The following is a 14,247-nucleotide window of genomic DNA, read 5'->3' as shown; positions in this document are numbered from 1 at the left end:
AATTTTATGAAGCATGTATGTAATCATAGTATGAAAACTTCATAAATGAAACAAAGATCCCTAGAAAAGTATACCAGCAACATAGAACTCAGAAGCAACTGTTAGCAAACCAGTTTAGCAGTAAATTAAAAGAGCTACCTTGTGTGGATAAGCAAAGATAATTTACCTTAAGAATTCAGTAATATATAATAACAGTAAACATTGTAAGGAAATTTAAAAAGGACTCCAAAAAAGCATTTAGTGGTATTCAATAATTGTTCTGATCAGAACACTTTTAAAAATCTAAGAGAACTAAGAATAAGTGAACATATAAAATGATAAGAAAAAAATTATTAATTAATAGCCAACACTGTCATTAACTGTGAAACTCTAGAGGTAATGTCATTAATATTAGGAATAAAATATTCCTGATAACACAATCCCTATTTTACATATTTTTGAATGTTTGTTTAAAGAAAAAATGCATAAATATCTGAAAAAAATCCAACTTTATTATAATTAAATGAAAATTATGACATTATTATAATGATATCTTTTCTCTATCAACTTGCTACAATTAAAGCAAGTCCCTATTATGACTAACATGTAATTGTGGCAGAGGGTGGTGACATGGACACGTTCATTCTGCCCGAGGGAGAAGAAATTGGCAAAAATCTTTATGGAAAGCAGCTTGACAGTTTTTAACCAAGAGTTTTTAAAAAGAGTTTAATGTCCTTTGACCCAGCAATTCCACTTCTGGGAACTCCAGCGTAAGGAAATCATGAGAATTGCTGACAAAGATTTGTGTACGGGGATGTTAATGGCAGTTCTGTTTATAATATTTTTAAAAATGGGAAATAACCTAAAATGCCAAAAAAAGGAGAATGGTCAAATAAAGTACAGCCATGCAGTGTAATATTATACAGACATTAAAATCATGCTTTTGAAAAACTATTGAATCTAAAGGGAAAGATACAATGTGAATTAGAAAAGAAGCAAATACAAATTCATTTAAATTTGATCCCAGTTTTTAAAAATTCATATTTTTATATCTTACATATATGCAGGAAAAAGTTTAATGTACTGGAAGGAAATACTGAAAAACAAATAACATTAATATAGTACTATCAGAGCGTGTTAAAATCAGAAAATTGCTGTCCTGCTGAATCACTTAAAGCACCAACAGGGACATTTCACAGTGAAGGATAAACTTAAATCTAAATTAATACTGGAATGTGAACCTTGGCTATAGGCTGAGGGTCAGTCTCTGCGCAGGGAAGCATTATCTTTGTAATGATTAGTCTGTCTATTTCGTCATCCCACTTTCCATTCTTAACTGTGGACAGTGCAGATCAGTTGAGAAACTGCAGATAAAGCCAAGCCTTACAACACCACTACCAGAAAATTCCCAGTAGGTTAGTGGTGGTATCTGAAGTTATGTGAAGACTGGCAAAGAGCTAGTGTAAAATAATCTTATCTTCTCCCCCTTTGCATCCATAAACAAAAGGATTTAGGCGTCTTTTACACTCTGCGGAAGGAAGTGAACAATTGGAATCCTAAGGCTAGAAAGTGCCTGCGAGATACCTAGGGGTCCTGTTCTTTCTCCAAATGAGCAAGCAATGCAAGAAAACGAACACGACAAGGGTCCGGTGAAAAAGCGGAACCTGGGGGGGCGCCTGGGTGGCTCAGTGGGGTAAGCTTAAGCTTTCGGCTCAGGTCATGATCTCAGGGTCCAGGGATGGAGCCTGGCTTTGGGCTCCCTGCTTAGCAAGGAGGCTGCGTCTCCCTTTCCCTCCATCCCTCCTTCCCGCTTGTGTGCACAATCGCGCGCTCTCTCTCTCAAATAAATAAATAAAATCTAAAAAAAAAAAAAAAAAAAAGTGGAACCTGAGCATTGCAATGGGCTTCAGAAGTGATCTTAATTCAGTTTCCTACCCAAAGTGAGAATTCTTAAATCTAATGGGGGGGGGTCCTTACTGCCTCTAGGAAACCCCCTACCTCTGTAGACACAAGTTTTCTCAACTGTAAAATGGGAATGCTTGCATGACAATGGGTAGGATAATTAGGATCATTATGTGAATGAATGCATTTGAAGATCTTAGAACAGTAGGTTGGCCTTTGTTGGCTGTTTCCCCTTTTGCAAGGTTTCCCATTCCCTTCTAGGACTTTTCTTATGGATGACAAATCTGGTTATTGAGCCAAAAAACAGTTCCTGGAACTACGCAGAAGAAGTCTTATCCAACATCTACATTAACAGTCCTTCTAATACTTGAAGACAGCTTTCATGAATTTAATAACTGCTTTCTGTGTTTTTTTCTTTTTTAATTTCGAGAATAGAACACAGTAGACTATAAAAATGAGCGTTATCAGTTTTCCTTTGGATTTCTATGTAAATGTTGTTTAACATTCAAATGGAGCTGATTATAATTTGAGATATTAACAGTTAGATATGCCATTGTGTCCCTTTGTTATTGTTTGTAAAGGAGGTTAAACACTATATTAACTTCTGAGTAGTGATTTATTGTTGCTTTTGTTAGAGAAAAATAAAAAAAGAAGTAAAATAATATAATTTGATATTGCCTTTGAGAATCTTCAGTTTGCAGAGGTCTTTATTTCCTACTCAATTTTATTTTTTAAAAAGCATTACATGTAGTGTAAATACAGCGTCACATAAATGCCGAGTTGTTCTTTGCTTCTTGGCTTAAACTGTTGTGTAATACTGCTCTGTAACCATTAAGCAGCTGCTCTGCCTCAGAGATGCTCATATTTCCTTTGGTAGATGAAGGGAATTTACTATACGAATGTCTCCAAATTGTTTTAAAATCGTTGGCCTTTGTATCAGCTACTTAGATTCACAGTGGTCGACGTCCCCCATGAAAACCGTGTTTCTGGAAGACCCCAGCAGCCTGGAGGTTACAGATGGGGTTATGTTAACAGCAATAACCTGCATTTTGCTGAGTCTCATCCTCTGTACATTCACAGGGCTCCTGGCACTCTGCGTGATTGTCCCCGGTTGTTTTATCAGCGTCCTTATGCGTTGTTTCCTACATACTTTCTTGTATGCTATTCGCTCTCCAAGTACTCTGTCCTGGACTCTTTCTTTCCTTTGCCCTCCTCATCTTGGGGAATGCCTGCCCATTGTAAAGATGAATGGAGGAGGCAGCAGTCGGCTTCGGGTACTTCTCCCAGGTTACCCAGTTGCCTGATCCCCCCTGATTGGTGGGGCCGGGTCGGGGGGTGGGGGTGTGGGATTGGTTGCGCTACCTCTCAGCTTTGGCAGCACTGCTTTCAGTGAAGTCTCAGTATGTTCCATGCAGGACTGGAGCCCAGTGGGACTTGTGGGTGTTACACCTTGTCTAGTGGGTGCAAAGCAGTTCTGACATATTTCCAGCGCCTTTCATAGTTCCAGCAAAATAACTCTTTCAGGTTTCCTTATAGATTCAGATTTCTCAGAGCATGAGATGAGCGATGGAGAAACACCCGGCTCCATTCTGAATTGCTTTCCCTCTTCGGTGAGATAGTTATTGTATTTGCCTGTGTGTGACTGGCTGTCTTCCGCTGGTAGGATTAGCTTCAGGGGGATCCTCCCACCGGTATGATTCGGCTCCTGACGTCCACACACCATTCCGTCTTCATGGGTATGGCCAAGACGCTGATGGAGCCCTGACTACTCACTAGAGTAATGAGGACATGAACTTCAGATGATATCTACATATTGAAATGTTATTACATATGACGCATGATTTCATTTATATAAATATATTGAAATGTTCCCTCGTTGCTCATTCGTGTATTTATTTTACAAATATTTTTGAACTCTGACTCTTCAAACACTTCTAGCTTCTGGGTAGTTACTTTGTACTAAATGCTTCAAGTTGTACACCAGTACGTAGGGAAGTTAGATATATAATCTGAATCTGATCATCATTCTTTCCCACTCTACCCCAAAGCCTAAATGGACCCCTCAGCCGATGAGTCGCAGGGAATAACTAGGGTCAATATAATTATCCTTCAACCTTAAGCCATCTACACCTACATCGTTACATAATTACCAAGATGCTTATTTATGACCCTGTTCCAAAAAGTTAAAATCTAAAATTTTGTTCTGTAAGCATTGATTTAGTAGTTGCTGTATATACAGGCACTGAGGTGGTTGTTAAGGGAGATTCAGAGATGAACAAAACCCAGGCATTCTCCCAAATAAAGGAGCTGATAATCCCATAAGAACCACAAGACTTGAAAACAGATATCCTGGACACTTGAATGTGTAAAGGGATGTAAGTAAGTACAAACTAGGTGCTCTGTGAATTCACAAGAAAGAGATGATTTCTGACTGGCACAGGGATTGGGAGAGGAGGGTAGGGGAACGGGTCACGGGATGGATGGTGGTCAAGTGGGACATTGCAGGATGAGAGCAAAGTAGGTAAAGAGAGAGCCATCTGACTGGGGGAGCTAAATGCACGAGAAAGGTAGGAGGACAGACATTTACAGAGTACAGTTGAGGGAGGACAAATAAATCTTGTCTGGTTGGTTAAGTATATGAGCTGCCATCAAGATAAATAAGGTCTTTATATTTAATGTATTTGCCAATATAAAATTTTATATTTACTGTATATAAAGTATAATTTGTTATATTTTACAAAGATGTGTGTTGCTTTTGTTGTCGTTTTATATGATAATAACCTACCATGGTTCAGAAAATTGAAAATATCTTTCCCTCCAATCACACAAAGGGACTCCATGTCCTTTTTTTGTCTTCATGACTTTAAGTACCTTGTACAGTATTGGCTACCTAAAAGCTTCTCAATAATCAGTGAAATGAATTCAACCTTGTGAAAAATTAAGTTGCTAGAGAACTAGGAGTTTCCTAAGATACAGGTACATCAAAAGGGGACATTTTGTCATTACCTTCTTAAAAATGTATATTTTTTCAAAGTAATACTTAATATGATACTTAGTAATACTTAATATGATAATGTAATGTGATAAGTTTTATCACCAGCTGAGATCCAATAATTCCTTCACACTCTTTCTTTTGTTCTGCTTCTAAAGAAGGTGAACGGTGGATAGAATAGTGTTCAGACATGCATGGCTCCTTGGTTCACAGAAGTGATGCATATAAGCTCATTGAATGGTTTTCTGTCCTTTCATGCTATGTACAATTGAAAAGTAGTGTGGTAGCTTTTGTTCTGGTAAAATTTCTAAATAAAGATTTACACGTGATTTGAGACTGTCTGGAATCCTGTGCACGTAATTCAACGTATAAGTGGTTGTTGACCCAACTGGCCAAACCTAACTCATTGGGAACATTTAATGACTGCCTAGTGTGGATTTTATGTTTTTATCTCACTTATCATTCACAATTTTACTACATTTTACACATTCACAATTCACAATTATTAACTCTATTTTTAAAATGGGGAGTCTGAGATACAAAGAGTCTAATAACATGATCAGGATTCCATGCTGATAAAGTATGGTGGGAAGTTAAATGCCAGCCCCCTGACTCACATTCCTGCCCTGAATCGAATCCCTTGGTCAGCCCTAAAACTGTATGTACCATCTGATCCAGTTGCCAGTTCTTAGAATCCAGAGTTTGTTTTCCTGGAAACTTTTGCATTCTGAGGGTTTTCAGGCTTTTCTTATTCTCTTCCTGGGAAGCAGAGAGTAACCATATCCCTCCTTCTGGTATTCTGTCCCTCTTTTGCCCTCAGCACATGTCCTGCATATCAATGAGAAGCTGGGGACATGACTGGGCATTTATGGAAGTCCTCATTTCTAATCCTGGACACAGCTTGACCAGATCCCAGACAGCACAGAACTTACTCAGGCCCCTGAACGGTGGGCCAAGTCACCGAAGGGTCCTGTGGTATTTCTGGAGGCCTGGATTGGTCACTGTTTGCTAGAAAAAGGACACAGTTCTTGAAATGAAGGGAGTCCAAGGAAGTAGTAGCAAGAGGGAGAGGGCATTGAAGTCATGTGGGGTATATCAAAGGTGCGTGGAAATAGGTCTATGCAAAGTATTTGCTGTACGTACAAGTTCTGCTTTTGTGTGATTCGTGACCTTGGAACAAGGGTGAGGGAGGGCTGCTAACAACAGTTCGCTTTTCTTTAATCAGGGAAGGATTTGTGAAAGAACACTGGTTTCAAGAGATCTTTGAAGTAATTCCAACAAGGTTCTAATTGTGGTTGTGGTTTTCCTTTTTCTTTCTTTCTTTTTTATAAATGGGTAGACTTTAGTCTACCAGGTGCTACCGAGCTGAATACATTTGGTAAGAACCCCTGAGTTCATTCTCAATGCGTGGGCTGTGGCAAATAAAACCGTTCCAGTTGCCCTGTACATTTAGCAGGCGGTGGAAAAATTTCCCTAGGAAATTATTTGGCATTTCAACTTCTTACTTTTGTTTAAACAGACCCCAGATTGCATTCAGAGAGAGTTTTGCTTTCACTTGTGTTTGTTATAAGCACACTTAGTTTTTGTTCTAACCTTTGGTTTAAAAACACTTGAACAAATCCTAGCGTTTAATCATTTGTTTGCTTCCTGCTTGTGCTGATCTTTTTCCTCTCAATATTTATTTTCAGGTTACCTGGAGGATAGTTTTGTAAAATCTGGAGTCTTCAACGTGTCCGAACTTGTGAGGGTATCCAGAAGTAAGTAAACTGTTTTGTTATTATTTGATTATACATTATGGATTTTAAATATTTTCTATTCTGAACCTTCAACACAGTATTAAGGATAACCACTTATGGGGAAAATCTGAGTTTTAAAATTTCCGTCTTGTTGATGAAATTATTATTGGGTATATTTTGTCAGATTTTCTAAAATATTTGCCTTTAGATCATCAAACTTTTGTAGTTCAAAAATAATTGGGGGGTTGTTCTGATTGCTGTGTTACTAGTATTCATTTAATTCACTGTTGTCTCTGTGACCATAGATGGTCATTTATATCAAAGGAAGTGTGATTAATTACATGTACTCCATGTTGTTATGATAACCCACATAAGTTTCCTGTAGATAAGTGCTTTTTCATTTTACTAACATTTTGGTGGGGGCTTGGAGATGTACAGGATATACACAGTAACATGCAGAGTGTAGAGAGATGCAGAAATTAACTTTGCAGATTGTAGTTTGGATATAGATAGAAAGCTATTGTGATCCGAAACAATGTCCAATTGTTTTAACTGGCCACCTCACCTGAGACACCATTCTTGATAGGCCGGATGAGATTTTTCTTGGGTTAAGTTCACCTGGCCAGCTACCTAAGCAAGGGAGAAGTTTATTGACTTAAGTCTTTTACGTATTTCTCGTGTGTACAAATATACCTAAGATGTAGCTGTTAAGGCATTCATCATGTTAAAGGAGGTGACTCATTTCTTCTCATTCTCTTTGATTTAGCTTATTTATGTAATTTTGAAGGCTCTATTTTTACCTGGCATTTTGTTAGAGAGCGTCACCGGTTTGGATGATGTTACTCAAATGGTGTAGTGGCGTTCTGTCCTTGTTTAAGTTGTGTTTTCCATCTGGGTCAAATTCAGAGGTCTCGAACAAGAATTGTGGTGATCCCAAAAGAATAAAGCAAGTTACTGAGGGTAAGTTTAGGGAGTGAGTTAGAGTTGTGACCATGCAGTAATCCCCCGGCTGGTAGGTGACTATGTCTTTCAAACCAGATTTAACTTAAAGGGTTCCTCTTTCTAGAGTGGCGAGTGAAAATAGCATATATCACAGGCAGTTGCCTACACAAATGTTTAAGATCTTCAGTAAGTTATCCTTTCTGACATATGCCGCGGTAGATAAATATGTGCCCCAAAGACTTCTGTCATGGATCTGTTTACTTAGCTCAGTGTGGGAGACCAAAACCTACTATCCTGTATCCCAGCAACTCTAGGATTCATATTTGCGGGATAAGAGGATTCTGATGGTCTTCTCCATTGACCAAGGCTGCCATGAGCCCTGTGTGATTTTCCCGATCAATAACGTGGTATGGAAGGCCTCTGACATTTGAAAGTGTTTTCTGTGTTTATTTTTAATTTGGAAAGGAACGTGCCTGACTCATTCACTACCACTTTCTGGCATTCATGTAAGGAAGGGGGAATTTGAAAGTGGGGCAGGTGGGGTGTGTCTGGGGGGGGGTAGGTGTTTTTCCTACACTGTTCTGCTACAGTTACCAGACTTTATAACATTATTTGTTATAAATTTGTCTTTTCCTAAGTTTTGTGGTATCTTTTTTTAAGATTTTATTTATTTATTTGACAGAGATCACAAGTAGGCAGAGAGGCAGGCAGAGAGAGAGGAGGAAGCAGGTTCCCCGCGGAGCAGAGAGCCCGATGTGGGGCTCGATCCCAGGAGTCTGGGATCATGACCTGAGCTGAAGGCAGAGGCTTTAACCCACGAGGCATCCCATAAGTTTCGTGATATTATTTCCTCGTCCTTATGAGATGGACCGAAAAGTCATCTGTTAGAAATTATTACCAGTTCCTCATTATAGGTAACATCATGCTAGACCCTCCAGAAGGACAGCCAGATAGAACCTTAGAAAGCCCAGAGTGATATTTTGAAAACTCTGAACTTACACATAAAGAAAGACTTAAAAAACACCTTTCCAGAGCAGTTCCAAAGTGAGGCAGATTTAATATACTTCACTCATTCTTTTTAAACCTCTCTTCGAGGTTTTTAAGTTATCTGTTACAACACACATTACTGATCTGTAATTAGTATATTAATTATGTATATGCATTCATTAATTTACTCAGCAAACATTTATTTTCTCCTCTGTATGTAAATAGGTGTCTCTGAAATGCTTGAGAAGTTATCCTAAGTGTCTTAATATATCCACATCGTAATCATATTTACACAGTTCAACTTCGCTGTTTATGAAATAGGTGTTTGCCAAGTAAGCAGAGACTTCAGCATGACCCTTATGCTGTATATCACAAATTCTGACTTCTTGAGGGTTTACAGTATGTTAATGGTTTCTGGCCTCCCGGGTTTGACTATCACATGACCCACTAATGTGTCTGTTGACTTTAGCTAATGAAGCTCCCCTGTTCTAGGATAGTGATCATTCTGTTGAATCATATTATCTCCATCTTGAAAGTTGATTTAGGATCAGCTTTTGGAGTGAGAAGAACAATAAGAGAGATTAAGGGTTGGCCTCTCACCCTTAGAATCTGAGGTTCTTTGGAGCTTCGTCTCTAAGAGGATATTGGCAGCCTCTTAAACATGATTTGCAGCTTTCAGACCTTGCAGCTTTCCAGGAGAGGTGCTAACGCAGATCTTTGCATCTGATGGAAGTTCTTCCAGAGGCTTTAAACAGGAGCATCAGCCTGGGACTTGCCATGCTCACATACTCTATTTATTTATTTATTTTTAAAAATATTTTATTTATTTATTTGACAGCAAGATAGAGAGCACAAGTAGGCAGAGCAGCAGACAGAGGGAGAGGGAGAAACAGGCCACCTGCTGAGCAAGAAACTCGATTCGGGACTCGATCCCAGGACCCTGAGGATCGTGACCTGAGCCGAAGGCAGGTGCTTCACCAACTGTGCCACCCAGGTGCCCAACACAAACTCTCTTTATTATGAAATGTATTTGGTGAGCACTGCTTTAGAATTTGGCCGTGTATTATTAAGCTACTCTTCTTCTTGTACTCTCCCCTTTAATGTCAGAAGGCATATTACATTTTTGCAATGCTCATGTATAAATCTGTGGGTAAATTATTTTGATTGCCGTCATGAGAGTCTATAATAATCCTTCTGCAAGAAAATTCGGAAAAAAAATTTCCAAAGATCTTTATTATTATTATTATTATTCTACTATAAATTTCATCCAGTATGTTTATGGCCAAGCAATCTGTGTTGACGCTTAAGCCATATGTATGAAATAGAAACTACAGATCTTTGCTTAAATGTTGTATGAGCTTAATAAATTGCAAGTACTTTACATAAGTTATGACCTGTAAGTTTCCTTTTAGTAATTCAGTTTGAATTGTATCCATTACTGTTGCAGAAGGCTGGGCAGATTACTGACTTTCCCCGAGTCTCTCAAATGCCTCCTTCTAACACACACCCTGCTTTCCAATGTCACATAGAACATGGTTCTAATAATAAACTTTAAAGCATGTGGTTACTGTGGGATTTCTTACCTTGCTTTTTTTTTTTTTTTTTTTTTAACCTCCGGTGTACCTCAAGCCACAACAAACAGTTCCATTTTAGCTGCCCAAAGAATTCAAGCCATTTGGCATAGTCACCCATTGAATACAAATATTTTCTGTGTTATTCAAATGAAAGTAAAGTACATTATATAAAAAGAAAAATTTAACAGAAGGCATAAACTCTGGAAGTTTGGAGCTGAGACTAATCTTGTATATATTGATTTAATTTTTAATAGGGGAAGAGAGAGATTCATCGTATATTCTTTGATTACTTCTCTGCAATAACACATGTGCTTCCTAATCATACTTTCTTAAAAATATTTTAAAGTAAATCTTGGCCGACCTGATATTGACACACAATTCAGCTGACAGCGAACACATGTAGTGAACACATTAAAATTCTGGGTAAGGAAAATTCCCTGAAATTCCTTTATGAATCATGTATTCGATTTGAAACAGTTGGAAGAGAGGAAGATTAAGTAGACTGTATGTTCTTAGGGTGAATCATAGGGGCTCTGGAGTTTCGTTGCCATAGCCCTGGACATATTTTCTCTCCTTAGAGCTTTTGAAGGCCTGATTTTAAAAAAGGTAAAGAGGGGCACCTGGGTGGCTCAGTGGGTTGGGCTTCTGCCTTTGGCTCGGGTCATGGTCTCAGGGTCCTGGGATCGAGCCCTGTATCAGGCTCTATGCTCAGCGGAGAGCCTGCTTCCCCCTCTCTCTCTGCCTGCCTCTCTGCCTACTTGTGATCTCTCTCTCTCTCTCTCTCTGTGTCAAATAAATAAATAAATAATCTAAAAAAAAAAAAAAGGTAAGGAAAGAAACTATTCTTCAGCACTGTCCTTTGATACCCACCTGCCTGGTCTCACTTTTATTCTCTGCCCTAGATGTTGTCTTGTAGTCACTCCTATTGAGAATGACCTCTCCTTAAGAAATTACTCATTCTGCAAAGTCTAGTGCAAGCTCTGGCTTCTTCAGAGAATTCTTGGATCATTTGAGCTTGTATGGGATTCTTCTTCGCATGAAATCCCATAGCGTTTATTGGGGCTGTCATTTATTTGGACAGTTTCATTATAATTTGCAGTATGCTGGTATTTCTATTTTTTCATGAGTATTTTGTTTACCCAGTTTGTTGCCCAATCTGTTTTATTAAGGACAGGAACTATCTTAGACTATTTTGTATCCCTTGCAGCACCTGCCAGTAATGGACACAAACAACTTGTTGAAGGAACAGACTTTCAACAAATAGGTTCATTTATAACCCTTCCTCTGCTTTTAGTGCTGTTCGAACTGTTCACTCTTTGCTAAGCACTCCATACTGCCAGGGAAGAGATGTGGGGAAGAAATCAAGGAAAGAAGGGCTCTTACATTGGTTGAATACCTATTATGCACTGGGCACGATGCTGGGCTGTTATCACTCCTTATCTCATTTCATCTTCAAAATAATCATAGGCGGTAGGTGACTGGTATTCTCATTTTCTAGCTTGGGAAACTGAGGCACATGACTCAGAAGTGTCAGAGGGAGTTCAAACTATCCTAAGTTCAAACAAACTAAACTACCTCCTAAGACTCTACTTATTCTAATACAGTGTGCTGCCTCACGAATCTATTCAAGATGTCTAGAAACAAATTTTTTTAATTTGAACACATGTGATCCATTATACGAAAACCAATACTTACATCGAAGAATCTCAGCTCATACTGTATCAGCAAAGTCAAAAAAATTTCTTGATGTACAAAATAATACTTTGAAGTATAAAACTCCATGAGTACCTTTTATTTATTCTTACTTTTAATAAATAAATTATTTATTTTTAATTTTTTTTCATGAGTCATTATAAGTGATTTTTGTAAAGTTGGGGATACAAACTTTTTTTAAAAAAGATTTTATTTGGGGGCACCTGGGTGGCTCAGTGGGTTAAAGCCTCTGCCTTCGGCTCAGGTCATGGTCTCAGGGTCCTGGGATCGAGCCCTGCATCGGGTTCTCTCTGCTCAGCAGGGAGCCTGCTTCCCCCTCTCTCTCTGCCTGCCTCTCTACTTGTGATCTCTCTCTGTCAAATAAATAAACAAAAATCTTAAAAAAAAAAAGATTTTATTTATTTATATGATAGAGAGAGAGATCGCAAGTAGGTGGAGAGGCAGACAGAGAGGGGGAAGCAGGCTTCTTGCTGAGCAGAGAGCCCAATGCGGGGCTTGATCCCAGGACCCTGAGATCATGACCTGAGCCAAAGGCAGAGGCCCAACCCACGGAGCCACCCAGGCACCCCCAATTAAAAACAAACAAACAAAAAAAACAAAACAAAAAAACTATTGAGTAAATTCACACTAATCTATTCATATATGAACCTGAATATGTATTTTTGGGGGAAAAAAAACAAACTTGGCTCTTATTTCATGTTTGTCATTTCACTTGTATACCTGCCCTTATACAAGAATTTGTTATATCAAATAATTATTCATATGGTTTGTAATGCATTCTAACATGCTAATATTCTAATTTGATTAACTTAAGAGGGGTTTGGTTTTTGAGAACCCACTTAGGGGGCACCTGCTGGCTTATTTGGTTAATGTCTGCCTTTGGCTCAGGTCATGATCCCAGGGTCCTGGGATCGTTCCCTTCGTTGGGCTCCCTGCTTAGGGGGTAGTCTGCTTCTCCCTCTCCCCACCCCCTGTTTGTGCTCTCTCTCTTATACTCTCAGTCTATCAAATAAATAAAATCTTAAAAAAAAAAAAAAAAAAAAAAAAAAGAACCAGCTTAGTACAAAGCCCCTTGCTTGGTGCTGAGTAATAGGAAACATGTCGTTTCCTCTGACGCATCTATAGACTAGTGTGGCGACAGATGTAGTGAAAAGTAATACAAAGGAGTGAGTGAAGATGTTGGAGAGTGGGAATAGGGAAGTGGTAACCAATGATTATAGTCTGAGTGCCTCAAGTTTCCAGACTTGAACACTGGCCTTGTGAGAAAGTCTTCAAGTTGTATCCTGGTGGACGGTTGACACTGGAGTCTCAGGGTAAAGACAGTTTGCCCAGAGGTGTGGAACGTATTAGATTATTACATTCAAATAGAGATGACAAGTGTAAAAGTCATTCCTGATGTTTCTTTCTGTTTTATTCCTCAGCGCCCATAACCCAGGGAACTGGAGTCAACTTCCCAATTGGAGAAATCCCGAGCCAACCATACTATCATGACATGAACTCGGGGGTCAATCTTCAGAGGTCACTGTCTTCTCCACCAAGCAGGTAACTGGAAGAGGAGTTCTCAGTCTATATACACTTGTTCTCAGTCCTGTTCTCAGTCTATATGCAGCTGGGTGGAGAGGTAGATATGCAGATAGGTGGGTAGATAAAGAGATCGGGGAAACAAAGCCAAGAATTCCAGACTTTCTGCTGATTCTACATAGTTACTCTTAACCTGGTTAAATTTATTTTGATATTTGGAAATCAAATGTAATTGTTCAAAGCATTAAAAACATATTTGGTTTGGGGTAGGACAAGGGTACTGTATTTCCTTTATATAAAAATGTGAATATGATTTTATAATTTTCTATGAATTCTACAAGTTCACTAAATCTTTTAGCAACTTACAAGCAATGTTGTCATGGCAGAGAGCCCTGGTCTACAGATTGACCCATCCTGGTAACTTTTACCCTACTATCTTATCCGAACTGGGTAAAATAAAACACGAAAAATAAAATGTGTCATCTACTTAACCTTAAAAGTAAAGGCCTTATTCTAGGCCACACTTGGCTAATGTCTGCAGTGAGCTGGTATTTTTTTTTTTTTTTAATAATTTAGTTGATTCTCAGTCCCCAATGAAAATACTACTTGCTCTGAGATTTGGTTTTATCAGCCTTTGTTGGGGAAGAGCTACAGTGATGTTACTTTACTTTTTAGTTCCCTGTTGACATTCTCACTTTTGTCTTTTGACCTTCTGATTGTGACTTTGAGTCCCACAAAAGTTTAAAAAGAGATTTCCTATTTAAATGAGGGATAACTAGCCTGGAAAGTTGTTGGTGTAGGATTTAGTGATGGTCCGTTCCACTCTTCCACTGTTACAGAATGTTAGAAGAGGACTGAGTTATTGAAAAGTAAGATGAATAAATATTACAGCTTTATTGTT

At 38.6% G+C, this 14,247-nt stretch overlaps 1 protein-coding gene across 7 annotated transcripts in view; it reads left to right on the top strand.

Moving 5' to 3' along the window:
* NFIB (nuclear factor I B) overlaps window positions 1-14,247 on the top strand; it is a 233,567-nt gene that overhangs the window by 153,105 nt on the left and 66,215 nt on the right. For all 7 annotated transcript variants that reach the window (XM_047701107.1, XM_047701113.1, XM_047701112.1 and 4 more), the window contains exons 4-5: window positions 6,562-6,630; window positions 13,247-13,367. In XM_047701107.1, coding sequence (XP_047557063.1) covers window positions 6,562-6,630; window positions 13,247-13,367 — 190 coding nt within the window. The remainder of the gene's footprint in view (window positions 1-6,561; window positions 6,631-13,246; window positions 13,368-14,247) is intronic.

The sequence above is a fragment of the Lutra lutra genome, chromosome 13 (assembly GCF_902655055.1).
Source record: "Lutra lutra chromosome 13, mLutLut1.2, whole genome shotgun sequence".
Taxonomy (NCBI): domain Eukaryota; kingdom Metazoa; phylum Chordata; class Mammalia; order Carnivora; family Mustelidae; genus Lutra; species Lutra lutra.
This window is presented reverse-complemented; position numbering and strand designations above follow the sequence as displayed.